The following is a 15,236-nucleotide window of genomic DNA, read 5'->3' on the forward strand; positions in this document are numbered from 1 at the left end:
CTGTATTAAAAATCTTTTTTCTGTATATTTTGAGTGCAAACAGATTAACAAACAGACAATAATTGTGCATGGTCTTTTGGTGAACAGTTGTTTTTGCAAGAGGAGCCAAAGTAACAAAATAAAAGACACTTTCCTTTAAAAAAAAGTCATTAGTATCTCTTAAAGGAGTTTGTTATTACCTTTCAGATAAGATGTTTGTTGTTTAAAAGAACACACAACAAACGTGCAGGCAAATGAACAAACTTCAGCTAATTACAATAAATGCTTGAGTTAACTGACTGTGAGTTAAGTGATAATTAATGTTGTGGCAGACAAAAATCCACCTAAACCATGTCCATTTCTTTCCATCTATCCAGTATCTAAGTTGTTCATCGCCTGGGATGATGGTATTTGACAGCTAGCACAAAGCCCTTTGTTAAAGAGATTACTTTGATCCGTCTGAGGGGCGGAAAGGAGATTATTATGTCGCTGTTTGATAGCTGCTGCTGGAGACTTTTATTCCCAGTCTTTCTGTTGAACAAATATCTCTCTTGTCATAGTGTTGGATGTTAAAAACATGACTCCACAAAGTTCAGTATCATCTCTTCTACTGCTACTAGCTTCCCATCGCTAGCTCCTGTATGCAGGATGTCTGGCTAACTGTCCAAAAATTAACGGTTAACGGTTGGTCTCTCTATCCCATAACGGATAGTTAATAAAAGCCTATCCGTCATTTTGCTATGATACATTACTTACAACTATTAAGTACCTCTTTTCTTTGTTAGCGTTAAATAGGAAAAACAGATAGCTGTGTCGCTGTCTGTCTGGGTGGGTCTGAGCATCTTTCTGCCGACATGGCTAACAAGCGGCTAGCATGTAGCAGCCAGGCCTCCTTCACAGGGTTCCCCTCAGCGCTGCTGTGAGAGCGACCCATATAAAAGCGTCAAAGCGCTCCGTGTGCCCTTCTACAAACCCGTTTTGGGGATCTGAAGTCTTTACCTGCTGATTTTTTGGGCGAAGGCGCGGCGTTCAGCCATGGCAGTGGCCGCTGATGTGCTTTAACGGGATTCCCAGGCTGGCAGGCTGCAGGCAGACTCCGCTTTCCACTACACTCACTACGGCCACAGGGAACACGGGGAAAACGGGAGAATGGATTCATTACCGTAATGATTGTATTGATGTGCAACAGAACACACCCAACAAAAAGCCTCTGTTGACTGTATTACAGGGACTACAGCTTGCATATACAACAGCTGCAAATTGTCATTTGGAGGTTTTAAGATGTCCCCATAGAAATTCCAATTACATATGATTAAGGTATACATTTCCCTCATTGATTTATTCATTCTTTTTTTTTATTCAACTTACTTTGGACATACAGCTATATGGAAATTACTTTCATTTTTACTTTTTTTTTTCATCAAAACAATGTAAAGAATAGATTCCACGTTTGGATAAGATAGCTAAGTAGTTGAGTTTGTTCCATTTCTAAATTCGTGATGTACCAGTTTGTTAAATATATGTTTCTTATTGATAGTTAAATGTTTAGTTTAGTTTAGTTTAATTTAATTTAATTTAGTTTAGTTTAGTTTAGTTTAGTTCAATGAGCTATTATCTATTTTATTATTATTATTATTTTAACTTCAGGGCTTTTGTTGTTTAGTTGCTTTTTTTATGGATGCGGGGTGGTCCGAAATAGCAGTTTTTATTATTTTTGTTTTGGTGTGTGGACCCAAGTGGGACTAGCTTTGTGGAAGCTAATCTAATGGGGACCCAAACAAAGACTAAAGAATTAATCTCACAGTTAACATATGTACACTTTTGTTACAAAATTTAGAATGGTTTATGATAAGTGTGTGAAATGACATGTCAAAAGTGTAGAAAAATACCAAGCAGTAAAATAGATTTAAAAAAAAAAAATAGAAAAAATCCACCTGTCCATTGAATTCCTTTAAGTTGTTGCTTCTTTTATAACTGACAGATAAGTTAAAAAACTTATTAGAAATAATCATTGGCAGAAGCAGGAGTTTTTTCAAGTGCAAAAATGTATTGCAACTAATGTATTGTAAGTAAAGCTGCTGTCAGTGGAAGCCTGTTTCCAACAAGTAAAAATAATAACAATAGTTTTTAGGATTGTCTTGTCTATAAAAAAGCCAAGTCCTTTAAAAAAGCTTTTTTTTTCTCCTGGCTAAAATGGGCTTCCATAAGTGTAGCAAAGTTTTTCCAGTAATGAATATAAAAAGGGCGCTTGTTTAGTGGCACTGTCAGTGAATCCCCAATACTATTGCGCATTAATGCTCCATAGACTGTATAATAACCGCTCAGACGCCGCCCACGCGAGTTTGACTGAGATCTAAATCAAGCCATTCGAGACCTGCCCCTCCCCTCCTGATCCCGTCGGAAACACCGCGAGATCACGTGATAAGACTTCTCCTTCCACAGTGTAAACATTGGTGGTAGCACCACAGTGTTATTTTACATTACTTGGGACAAAATGTGAGAGTTTCTCTGTTTTTTTTTGGAGCTTAGGAGCGACCGAGCGTGGCATTTATGGTGATGTCGTAGAAGCTTAAAGGTAAAACCGCGTTTCTTTTATTTTATTTCGTATCTTTAATGACATTGCTAGGCTACGTGTGACTTCCTTTTATGTTATCTATTTGCTCCAGGATTTATAAGCTGTGTGGGAATGGGTTCCATCCCTTGTCGGCCGAAATGGAGAATAAAGGGAGCGATGAGGTGGAAAATCTGAAGACAAAGTTCTTGTCAGCGTGGCACAGTGTGAAGTACAGTAAGTTATTTGCTTCAGGCCAATACACACAAACACCAACCCCCTACATTCACTGTGTGATGCTTTTAGTGCTGTGTTGTTTGTCCACTATCTCATTTGTTGACTCATTTGTGTGTGTTACCTATATTGTAAATTACATCAACGAGAGGGGCGCAACAATACAACGTACATTATAATTTAATGAGACATCAACCGTATGCTGTTGAGTCAGTCCCTTAAAATAGGTCTTTGTCATAGTGTCCACACTGTTATGTTTGAGATATTGTTGTCTTTTAGGTCACTCAGGCCAATGTTTTTCTCATGTTTCTGTTTGGGTTTGAATAGAACAATGACTGTTGCCTGCCATGCACATTATAGTGTCTCTAGATCTTAACCAGACTGTTGAATAGCAGGTCATTTAAATGTGGATATCTTTTTTCCAATAATCTTAAACTACTGTCTTTGCTGTGCATCTTAGGTTGGGCCCTGAAATTAAAAACCTCATTCAGCAGGAATTCACCAGTGTTTCTCCTCGGAAAATGTTACCACTTTAAGGCAGAAGGTACGGGTTATCATTTCAATTGTTTATTATCCAGGTTCTTCTAACTTGGCTTAGAGATCTTTTTCACGAACAAGACCTGGCCAAGAATAGTAGAAACACAAAGCTTAAAAAATCCAGTTTCTGGTTTGTCACATGTAGTAGATGTAAAATATCAGAACCCTCTTTTCCCAAACCGGTCGAGACTTTGGGATCAAGAAATTGCCAATTTTGAAGAATGAGGATTGTTTTTAAATCCTTTAAAAGCACAAGGGTTGTTACTTAAATCCTCCAAAATTGAGAGTGATTACAAGTAGATTGTGATTTTGCCCTTAAAGGCTTTGTTGAGAAATTTCATACAGTGATTATACCGATAACATCAGACCTGAAATACTGAGGATGAAACAGGTTTAAACAACTAATTGCATCATTTGTTTTCTTCAGATGAAGACGATCTCACAGACCCCTGCTATGAGACTACAGAAGACGACTTTATCTTGGGGAATGTGGATGATTTCCGCAAAGATTTTACATCCAGGTTGTGGATCACCTATAGGGAGGAGTTCCCTCCTTTGCCCGGCTCCACCCTGACGTCTGACTGTGGCTGGGGCTGCATGCTGAGAGCCGGGCAGATGATGCTGGCTCAGGCGTTGGTGCTGCATTTCATGGGTAGAGGTGAGGAAAATTATGGTACTGCTCTGCACCTACAGTAAAAATTAAAGTAAAAACATTTACAGTGAGTGTACAAGATAAATGAAAGTGCAGAAATAATGCTGAATGTAGGGGAGTTGTAGTTTTTAGTGGAAGGGTTGAAATACCATAACTGTCCAAAATACTCCCAACTTCCTCGACTGATTTATACAAAACAACTTCACCCTTTAAATGAAAAAAATGCCCTACTTATTCTTTGGGAATTATATTGTATATGTTTGTTTTTACAGTTTATTTAAGAAGTTATTTTGTAGTTGTTGCTGTAATTCACTTAATTGACAACAATAAGGTTAGTCATAAGCCTGCTAGGAGAGCAGAAGTGACTGCATGTGATAAAACAGAGCCGTATCTACTGCTTTGTTTTTATAGAGAAAAAAAGATAAAAGGAAAATGTGTAACCTTTGTGAACCTGAAAATGAGTCATGGCTCCTTCACACATCAGCAGACTTGTTCATTTTCTTCACAGTGCTTTACACTGAGGTGAAAACACCAACAATAACAGTCTAGGCTGGGTTAGTTTCTCGAAAAATATTTTGGTAGAATTTCAGCCATTGTAGAGCATTTTCTTGCAGATTAGTCTGACTCCCCGGCTTTTGAAAAATATAAATAGGTTCTTAGCAGAATGCCACGTGTTTGAGTGCCCTTGTTTGAAAGAGGAACTCGTGCAGTAGATTTTTAGAGGACTACTTACACTCTGCAGCTCCAGTTGTTCAGTTTGGAGAGTGATGTTGTCAGAAAAATAATGGATGAGGCTAAAAGAAAACAGCATGTGTAGAAATATGGTGTGTCCTTGTTTTTAAAAACATTGAATCAAAAGTTTGGAGGAGGTCAAAGAATGTGGATCAGTTGTAAACCCACTCCACCTCAGCTCTTGTTCAATTTCAGCCCTTTGTCTCTTTTTGTGAGCTGGTCGACGTGGAGAGTTTTCTCTTTCCCAACCTGTGAAAAGTTAAATTGAGTTGATAAAAACCATTTCATAAAATTCCTCATTAATTGGTCAGATCTATTGTCTGTAAAGTGACCTAGTTTTTATGGCTCCACATAATAAGAAGAGTGCCAGTTTAATGCAGCCATTTAGAAAACAATATTTAAACTTGTTCTTCTGTCAAATGTAAAATATGTCACTAATGAAATATTTCTAAATAAAATGACTAATGGACACTTAAGAATATTTATTGATCAATTTCACTCTGATTCACTTGAGATCAAGGTCATTTTGTTAATGCTTTACACTCCAATCTGGCTCATTTTATAGCTGGGGTAACTCCCTCTCTTTCCACCTCCGGCTCCCACCCTGTTTGTAAGGTTAAGGCCAGTTAGAGTGAAATATTGAGACACTCAAATCTATAATTGAAGAAAAAGACACCTATTCTGTTAATGAATCGTACAAGGTTCAGTCTGTTTAAGGGGAAAAACTTTAATTTGGCAAGTTCTGAAAGACTTCAGTCCTCAGTGCTGATCCTGTGAAAAGGATTTTGATGCCCTCAAGGCTCAGGTTAAAATGTATAAAGAGTATTCAATAAGAGGACTACTTTTTCTCTGAGGCTTTTATGTTTGCTGTGACCAAGTTTCACTACTTTTCAACCAAACCGTGTCTCACCTTCTAATGCTGACTGTATCTGTTATATTATTCCTCCACAGACTGGACCTGGTCTGAGGCACTGACCCTCCAGCCTTTGGACACAGAAACTCGGACTACCACTGCAGCCAAGCGTTTGGTGGCTTCTCTGGAGGCGTCTCTGCAAGGTCCCCTCAAATCTCTAAACAAACCACAATATGTGAACCAAGCCCAGGCTCCGGGATCTGCGGAGGAGGCAGATGCACATTTAAAAGAGATGTACCACCGCACTCTGGTATCCTGGTTTGGGGACAGCCCCTCAGCTCAGTTAGGCATCCACAGGCTGGTCCGCTTGGGTATGACGATGGGGAAACAGGCGGGGGACTGGTACGGTCCTGCTGTGGTGGCGCACATCTTCAAGTAAGTGTTAAAGAGTAACTTAGCACTGCACGTTCTTAAAGAGTAACATGTATCTACAGACTAAAATTTAAAGACTCATAAGTTTTTATTGTATTACAATAAACAGTTACTGGTAAACAGACGTTTTTAAGTTTGTCACAAATTTAAATTAGACATTAAGGTCAGAAATTCTTTATTAAACCACACATTGAAATTTTAATTGAGTCATGAAAATGCTGAGTCTCGGGGAGCTGTGGCCAACTGGTTTGTCATCATTTCTTTGTGAGTTATTTAAATTATAGATGAGATGTAGCAGTACTCATTGTTACATGTAATGTTTCAGCATTAGCATCAAGTCCAGTGATTTCTTCTGGAACCTAGGAGCTTACATATGAGGTATTTAGAGTAATGAGACGATGGATGCAAAGCTTAGGTTTAATCAATCCAAATCAAATGCTCAAAGCAGTTAAAGAGAACTTGTTCAAAGTAAGTAGTTAGCTCTGCTTGTGTCAGGGGTCAGGATTCTTTTAGTGTACCGACATAGGAGGGCGAAGAGTGTAAGTGCTTAACATTAGCTGCTAATCAAGAATCTATGCTGGGAAAATAAAAAAAGGAAATAAGAACATATAGTACCTCTGTCCGGCTCTAAGCTTTCTGAATATATGAGTGAACGGTAATTTCTGTACGTCATGCTCATTAAGTTTAACCCTGAAATAGCTGTTAATTATTAACAAATGACAATTTAATATTACTGTTCTTAATTTCCTTGTGATACACATACTGTAGCTTTCTTGCTAATCTAGTATAAGCTTTGCATGTAAACCACCAACTGTACATAAATCTAGACAACGTGCCCCCTTCTCCTCCCAAAAAATGAAGCCAAAAACTTCCATGACATGTGATAAAACATTGTGCTGGTGTTTTAATTTGCAGCCAATGAATTTGCAGAAATAACAAAGTGCACGTTTAGCTTACAGATAAAATGTCAAAGAATCCCCAGGGTGGTACAATAAGCAGCAAAACTAGTTATGTTTTCTTTTTCCGTTCCGACTCCATTCATCCTGTTTTACTTTGCCAGATTGGTCAATAAAATTCACCACATTCCTCTTCTGACCAATGCTCTATCACTTTAAAAGTCAGAGATGAGCCGTATGACCTCCTGTGCACTACATTCAATGATCAGAGGTAGTTCAGTATAATCGCCCTACTCCTCTGGATATCTGTCGAGCAAATAATTTTTTAAACAGTCAAGGATTAAAACTTCTAAAACTGCTCTCTCTTGTTTTCTTCTCCTTGGTCCCTCTCTTAGGAAAGCTGTTGAGGAAGCGCTGGACCCTGGCTTGGCGGGTATAACTGCTTATGTCTCCCAGGACTGCACAGGTATGAAAGATGAGACAGCTGTTGATGAAACAGGATACTGGGCACAACGCCCAAACTGACCCTTCTTTTTTTTCACCATCTCTCTGCTGCTGTGAGACTTAAGGAGCTGACAGGGGTCCCACTGTGTCTATTCCCCAACAAACCTATCTGCTATAAAAACCTTTAACATCCCACTCCAAACTTTTCCTTAACCCAATAACTTGGCTTTTGAGACACGTTTTTCTTCTCTATTGTCAAAGAAGAGAACAGCTGGTGAGAAGAGAGTGTGTCCTAGGGTTTTGTACTTTGTACTTAGGACATACCGTAATTTCCGGACTATGAGCCGCTGCTTTTTCATGCTTTGAACCCTGCAGCTTAATCAACGGTGCAGGTAATTTGTATTTTTTTATGGCCACCAGGGGGCGTTCTTTGGTTTGTACTCATTAAGCAACAATGAGTGCAGCCTATATACACTCACTGACCACTTCATTGGGTACACCTTGCTGGTACCGGGTTGGACCCCCTTTTGCCTTCAGAACTGACTTAATCCTTGGTGGCAAAGATTCAACAAGTTACTGGGAACATTCCCCAGAGAGTTTGGTCCATATTAACATGACAGCATCACACAGTTGCTGCAGATTTGTCGGCTGAACATCCATGATGAGAATCTCCCGTTCCACCACATCCCAAAGGTGCTCTATTGGATTGAGATCTGGGGACTGTAGAGGACATTTGAGTACAGAGAACTCATTGTCATGTTGAAGAAACCAGTCTGAGATGATTCCAGCTTTATGACATGGAGCGTTATCCTGCTGGAAGTAGCCATCAGAAGATGGGTACACTGTGCTCATAAAGGGATGGACATGGTCAGCAACAATGCTCAGGTAGGCTGTGGACTTTAAACCATGCTCAGGTGGTACTAAGGGGCCTAAAGTGAGCCAAGAAAATACCCCCCACACCATTACACCAGCAGCAGCCTGAACCATTGATACAAGGCAGGATGGATCCATGCTTTCATGTTGTTGAGGCCAAATTCTGACCCTACCATCTGAATGTGGAGCAGAAATCCAGACTCATCAGACCAGGCAACGTTTTTCCAATCTTCTATTGTCCAGTTTTGGTGTTGCTGTGTGAATTGTAGCCTCAGTTTCCTGTTCTTAGCTGACAGGAGGGTCACCCGGTGTAGTCTTCTGCTGCTGTAGCCCATCTGCCTCAAGGTTGGACGTGTTGTGTGTTCAGAGATGCTCTTCTGCAGACCTCGGTTGTAACCAGTGGTTATTTGAGTTACTGTTGCCTTTCTATCAGCTCCAACCAGTCTGTCCATTCTCCTCTGACCTCTGGCATCAACAAGGCATTTTGTCCCACAGAACTGCCGCTCACTGGATATTTTCTCTTTTTGGGACAATTCTCTGTAAACCCTAGAGATGGTTGTGGGTTAAAATCACAGTAGATCAGCAGTTTCTGAAATACTCAGACCAGCCCGTCTGACACCAACAACCATGCCACGGTCAAAGTCACTTAAATCATCTTTCTTCTCCATTCTGATGCTCAGTTTGAACTGCCTAAATGCATTGAGTTGCTGCCATGGGATTGGCTGATTAGAAATTTGTGTTAACGAGTAGTTGGACAGGTGTGCCTAAAAAGTGGCCGGTGAGTGTATGTATTTTTTCTTTCTAGATTTAGTTGGTGGCTTATATTCAGGTGCACCCAATAGTCCAGAAATTACGGTACACGGAAACCAAATCTAAAAGCAGATTTAGAGACTTACTAAAAAACTCTCACAGTTTTGTTTTGACAGACAAAATAATGTTTCTGTTTATTAAAGAGACGTACGATAGAAATATTTCAAGATAAAGCAAAAAAATGTTTTTATTTGTTTTATTTTTTTTATTTTTTTTAAACAGTCACAAAGCAACTGTCAAAACTGTCCAGAGATAGAAGTGAGGACAGCTGAATGACATATAAATAGAGCAGACATCCAGACAGACAGATGACCCACATCTGACCCCACATTTATCGATCCTCTGCAGTGTACAGCGCTGATGTCATCGATAGCCACAGGGCACCCAGAGACAGGCAGGCCTCCAATCCCCCACAGAACAACCAACCAGTGCCTTCACCGAGTCGGGCTGTCATCATCCTGGTCCCTGTGCGGCTGGGAGGGGAGAAAACAAACCCTGATTATTTTAACTTCACGAAGGTGAGAGGTGCACGTAGTTTTAGCAGCTTATTAGTTGACTCTTCTGTGCTTTATCACAAGATTAAGTACACGCAGACAAGACCACAAAAGACATCTTTTTACGAGAAATTAGAAGTGGTTACAAGAGGAAACACGAGTTTGAATTATGCTGTCCTGTTATCAGAATATAGATATGAGAAGTAAAAGTGCTTTCTTTGTGTTTCTCTCAGAGCATACTGAGCCTGGAGTACTGCATTGGCATCATTGGAGGAAAGCCCAAACAGGCCTGCTACTTTGTGGGATTTCAAGGTTAGTGTTAGCTTAATGCAAAACAGAGAAAGACTCACACAGAGAGGTTGGTGTGACTAACAGATTATTTTGCATAATGTACCCTTCTTATGAGGAGAGACAAAGTAAGTTAATGTATTCCTGTTTGCATGAGGCAAACGGAGAGGAGTGGAGATGGAAGCAAGTGAAGCAGGGCTTACTTTATTCTCTCTGACCCATCAAAGCCTCGCCCATTTATCACGAGTAAACCTCCCAAGTTGTGAGCAGTAATTGATTTCCATAGGAGGCATGCATTAAATTTCATCCTGGCCCCAAAGTGAGCCACTCTTCATCACCTTCAGGAGCCAGGAGGAACCTTCAGTTGTACATCTTGGCAGTCAATATTTACGCATTTACATTTTACCAATTTGAAATACAGTGGTGGATGATGTCTAAATGACAAGCAATACATTCTCCCTGCCAGGGCGCAGCTCCACGCTACATTTGTCATATGCAAATGCTCCAATATAATTGCGTGTTTGTAAAAGTAATTCCCCAACACAAAAATTACATGACAGCCTCCTTTTTTTTGTACGTGTAAAGAATGTGCTTGTACAAACGCATCTGATTATGCAGAATTTAATCCACTCCGGTGGATATTAAAAAGCAACAACCTTCTGGGAGGCATATTTGACGCTCACAAGCCTAACAATAAGCCGAGCGGGTGACTTTGAGCTACTCTGCATAGAAATTGGAGATAAGCGCGTTTTTGTAATAATCCGATGTTTTTGAATAACTTGTCTTTTGTTTTGTCCTTGCAGATGACAGCTTGATTTACATGGACCCTCATTACTGTCAGTCTTTTGTGGATGTCAGCACCAGCGATTTCCCTCTCCAGGTAATGTGAAATTACACAGACGAGCTGACTGGGGCCCCTGTAATGTGAATTTAATAGTTTCTGTTAGTACTTAAGGGTATGAATCTTATAGTAGCCCTCAGCCCAATTACACAGTCTCTATCTGCTGATTTATTTGCTGCTCAGATGTGTGAAGCTGCCACTTAAGAGAAATACGGCAAATACTGGATCAGGTACTGCGAGCGTGAATATTTCAGGACCCATACATAAAAAACAGCACAGACCACTGTGAGGCAACTTTGTTTTATGCTTTTGCATGCAGTAGTATACAATGAGACAACACATCAGAGTGTAAATTTATGCTGTGACAGCAGATAAATTCGATTTTAACTGAATACATCTTATTCGCTGTTGATGCTGCCATGGAGTGTGTGCATGCCCTGCAGCTGATGCACATCATAGGACCCTTCAGCTTGATGTTTCTTTTTACATTTGTTTTGTCTCTTTTTTTTGTGCTCTAGTCATATCACTGCCCCTCTCCAAAGAAGATGCCTTTTAGCAAGATGGACCCAAGTTGCACCATCGGTTTCTACTCGAGAAGTGCTCACGATTTTGAGAAAATAAGACAAGAGTTGTCAAAGGTAAAAAAAAAATAATGTTCTTACAAAAGTTTTATAAAATACAGCTGTAATGCTTCCCACATTTCAACAACTATCAGTATAAAGATATTTGAATTTGGCTTTAAGCCCTGAAAATGTGTTGACCACTAGGTGGCAGCATTTAGCCATGAATCTGATATCATACTTTGCATCTGAATCCAGTCTACATGCTGGAGTTGTTTAACCATGATCTCCCTTCCTTTCTTAAACCTGTCATGCAGCTGCCAAGACTCTCTCTAAATATCATATTAAAGCTTTTAAAAATGATTTTTTTTTTGTAATTTGACTCATTTGAAGTTATATCTTTTCATAAGGCAAATCAAAGAGAATAATAAGCATTCCCCTCATTAGGCTCAGATATGAATTCAGATTCAGATGTCCAGTGTTGTGTAACACTCACAATCCTGTAAAATGCTCCTCTGTTGTTGTTCCAGGTGCTGCAGCCGTCAGCGAAGGAGAAATACCCCGCGTTCACTGTCGTGCAAGGTCACGGCAGAGATTACGACCTGTCGGCCAGCCTGACCCCGGAGAAGAGAGAGTGGCCCTTCATCCGTGACCCGCGGAGGACGGTCACCACTGCCGGGGACTTTGTGCTGCTCTGACAGCGCTGCTCAGAACTACTACTGACAGGGAACTTCTTCTAATAATGAATCAAACCGCTTCATACCCAAAACCTTGAGTCTGTTGTGACACTGAAGGTTACAGAACTTTTTAAACATCCTGGAAACTTCTCCGACTTTTATTTGTTACCTTGGACCATGGGTGTCCTGAAAACTCTGGAAGATTTTACTGGTTCTCTGTTTAATGTCACAACCTGCAAGTATTCCCATCTGGAAATGAGGAACATCAGTGAAACACTCTGTTTTTTAATTTGTTATCTCATTTTTATGGATTTACGACACTGTGTGGATAGCGACTGTTTACACACATTTACTTTAGACTGTTTTTAATCTCAGATTATGTAGCAGTTTCAGACAGATGCCTGCATGAGATAGTGTCAGTGGCTGAAACAAATGGTCTTTATTTTTTAAACAGAGCTACATTGACTGTATTTAGACTTTTTTTGATCACGGTTTGTCTTCGAGCAGTACTGTAACAAAATCATGAAGGGCTCTTTGAAGATCAGTAACTCCATCAAACTTCTCCGCCAAAAGCGTGTTTATAATGTTGCCAAAATTTCCTTTTACACACTTGAAGTCTTTTTTTTTCCTCTCTATGCAATAATCAATGACACTTTAGTGCGATAATGTTTGTTTGCCTGCTGTAGTGTGTATTTTGAGTGGTGTGACTTTTGACTGAGCTGTGTAACAGTGTGAAGTGACCAGCGTGCTGCAACTCACTCAGCAATATCTCTGTAAAAAGAGAAAATAACACATTTCAAGATTCAGGGAAAGGAAGTGTACCGTAGAGATGATTTTTTTTCTTTAAGCAGTAGCAATGAGTGTATTAACCCTCTGCAGCAGTATTTATTTTCTAATTTGTCGCATTAACTTAACAGTTTGTTTTCTTGTGTTGTCCTGCCATAAAACACATTAATTCAAAAACATCAGATTATTTTTTAACACTATGAGATAAAAAGTTCAATAAAGACAAAATGTTTGACTTTCCAGAAGAGGTTCCTTTTTTTTTCATCCACTTGCAGAGTTCAATAAAAAAAATAAAAAATGTTTGTTGCATTTTCCCAGTGAGATACAAACCTCAGCGGTGTGTTGAAATGTATTCAATCCTTTCTCTTCCAGTCAAATGTTGTAGATTAAAACTAATCGTACGTGCTAACCATCTCTACAGCCCATTAACCAGGGACCGGAAAATATGTGACCCAGTGACACTGGCGGCAATTGTGTTCCTCAGTGGAGGAAAAGAAAATATCCTTGTGTGCAAAGCTCTGTTACCATGGATAATCTGTGTGTTGCCCCTTTAGTTTGAGCTATGCCCGACTGTTTTCCCGTACAATACAAATTCTTGTATTATGATGAGGCTTGCTTTTTAAAGGCGGGAACTGTCTCTTCTGTGAGGAAGCCAGGGCAAGGGTGAGGATGGACGGATAGAGGAGAAGAAGAATCCCTCGTCTGTTCTCTTCTGCACCATGGAGAAGCAAAGGCAAAACACATAAAGGCATCATTTAGCCCTCCTGTCTGATCTGTGTGTTCGTCCACCACTTTCTGTTAGCAGACGTCCGACCGGCTGTGTGGACGGAGCGGGAACATCAAGTATGCAAAGAAGGCCAGCGACATTCTCCAAGTTTGGAAGGCCAAGATTGGACATTTGGGGATTTTTGTCTGGAACATGAAAGAGCATTTGTGCTGGGGGGCACGCAGCGCTCTGAGGGTTGACTGTGTTCTCCCTGTATTTACAGGGGATGTATGAATATTTGATTAATGAGTCACAGACTCAGGGGAAAAGCAGTAAGCGTGTGGTGGCTTTACAAAGCTAGCTTATCACACACACACACAGAGTCAGACACAGACAACATGCCCACCCTGTTTAACACAGCTGTCGAAAGTGTCGTTGGCATTGCAGATTCCTGAAAATGTGATCTGCAGCTGAGCAGATTCCTAACAAAGAGGGGGTCCGTGGAAGTCAGTCGTTTGTTCCAAAGACACACACATGGATGAATGGATGGATGGAGTGTGTATGAAAGTGACACGTAAAGTATGAGACACCAGTAAAGATTTTATTTTGTGGAAATGGTTTCAAAGGATCCACATTGAAAGGAGACATGAAAGTCTGTCTAATATCTCAAGATTACATCTGAATTTCTAACATACCCCTTGACGGGTCTAGTCCAACAGGATTTTCTTGTGTATCTTGAGTTTCTTTGTGGTTATTTTGGTTTCTTGTATTGTGTCTTCTGTGTTAATCTGTTATTCTTGTGTTTTCTCTTGTGTTTCATGTTCACTTTGTTGCTTCCTGTGTTTGGTTTAGTTCCCCCTCATGTCTTTCACCTGTGTATTGTTTCACACCTGTGTTTGATTGCTTCCCTACACTGCAAAAAAATTAAATACTGTTGCATGATTTTGTCTTATTCTCAGTAGAAAATGTCTTTTTAGACTTAACATGAGCCACATTCACCTGACTAATCCAGAAAAATATGTTGTTTCAAGTTATTTAAAGACAAACATGAGGTCTGAATTGCTTGTAATGAGAGCAAGAGAAAAGTTAATTGCATCAGGACATTAATCTAGTTTCAAGCAAATTTTTCTTGTTCCTTCTTGTTCAATTGGCAGATAATTTTTACTTGTTACAAGCAAGTCAGACCTCATTTTAATCTTTAAATAACGAGAACGAGACATTTTTCCGGACTTATAAGTTGAATGTGGCTCATATCAAGTGTAGTGAGAAAATTTTTACTTAGAATTAGACAAGAAAACTTGACAAGATTTCATTTTTTTGCAGTGTAGCTAATTATTTTATAGTATTTTAAACAGCAAATATGTTTAAAAAGGACTTAAAACTTTATTTCTCTTACTATACTCATATTTCCTGGTCATGTTTTTTTTTAGTTTTTTAACATTAACGTTTAAAGTGTGTTTATTAGATTTATATTTGTTGTTTTTCTGCAATATAATTGCCAACAATGTCTGAAGTACACAGCTTCAAACAACATTTCTCTGGACTCATGAGTTTAATGTGGCTCATATCAAGTGCAATATGACAATTTTTTCTTTAAATTAGACAAAAACACTTGGTAAGATTTCTTTTTTTTTTTTTTTGTGCAGTGTATCTTTTATCGCCTCTGTGTTGCTTGAGTTCTTTGTCAGTTAATCGTCTTTGTCACACGTCTCTCTGGTCTCTCACAGCACATTCTCTTGGTTTCTTATGGTAAGTTTTCCAGTGCTTTTTGGTTTTGTACGAGTTTTTGATTCAAAGTTTGAATTTTGAGTTTAGCTATATAAAGACATTTTGGGTCCACCTCTTGTTTCCTGCCCCTCTGGATTTCTGACAGTAGTGATATATTTTTATC

The 15,236-nt window shown here is 39.4% G+C and overlaps 2 protein-coding genes across 17 annotated transcripts in view; one reads left to right on the plus strand and one right to left on the minus strand.

The window, feature by feature from the left end:
- Window positions 1–1,135, minus strand: part of dock7 (dedicator of cytokinesis 7) — a 46,382-nt gene extending 45,247 nt beyond the window's left edge. For all 15 annotated transcript variants that reach the window (XM_074669146.1, XM_074669145.1, XM_074669144.1 and 12 more), the window contains exon 1: window positions 979–1,135. In XM_074669146.1, the coding sequence (XP_074525247.1) occupies window positions 979–1,016 (38 nt within the window). In that variant the 5' untranslated portion in view covers window positions 1,017–1,135. The remainder of the gene's footprint in view (window positions 1–978) is intronic.
- Window positions 1,136–2,410: 1,275 nt separating this feature from the next.
- On the plus strand, window positions 2,411–12,855 carry atg4c (autophagy related 4C, cysteine peptidase). Of its 2 annotated transcripts, none has more exons than XM_074669162.1 (11): window positions 2,411–2,554; window positions 2,646–2,767; window positions 3,225–3,308; window positions 3,729–3,959; window positions 5,637–5,973; window positions 7,262–7,332; window positions 9,342–9,511; window positions 9,721–9,799; window positions 10,579–10,655; window positions 11,135–11,254; window positions 11,716–12,855. In XM_074669162.1, the coding sequence occupies exons 2-11, from the start codon at window positions 2,692–2,694 to the stop codon at window positions 11,872–11,874; spliced, it is 1,404 nt and encodes a 467-aa protein (XP_074525263.1). In that variant the 5' UTR covers window positions 2,411–2,554; window positions 2,646–2,691; the 3' UTR covers window positions 11,875–12,855. The 2 variants fall into 2 exon arrangements, with proteins under 2 accessions (XP_074525263.1, XP_074525262.1); XM_074669161.1 differs by having other exon boundaries at window positions 11,707–12,854.
- Window positions 12,856–15,236: the final 2,381 nt, after the last annotated feature.

The sequence above is a fragment of the Halichoeres trimaculatus genome, unplaced genomic scaffold (assembly GCF_033239565.1).
Source record: "Halichoeres trimaculatus isolate MK-OKI-2021-1 unplaced genomic scaffold, fHalTri1.1 fHalTri1_scaffold_4, whole genome shotgun sequence".
Lineage (NCBI taxonomy): Eukaryota > Metazoa > Chordata > Actinopteri > Labriformes > Labridae > Halichoeres > Halichoeres trimaculatus.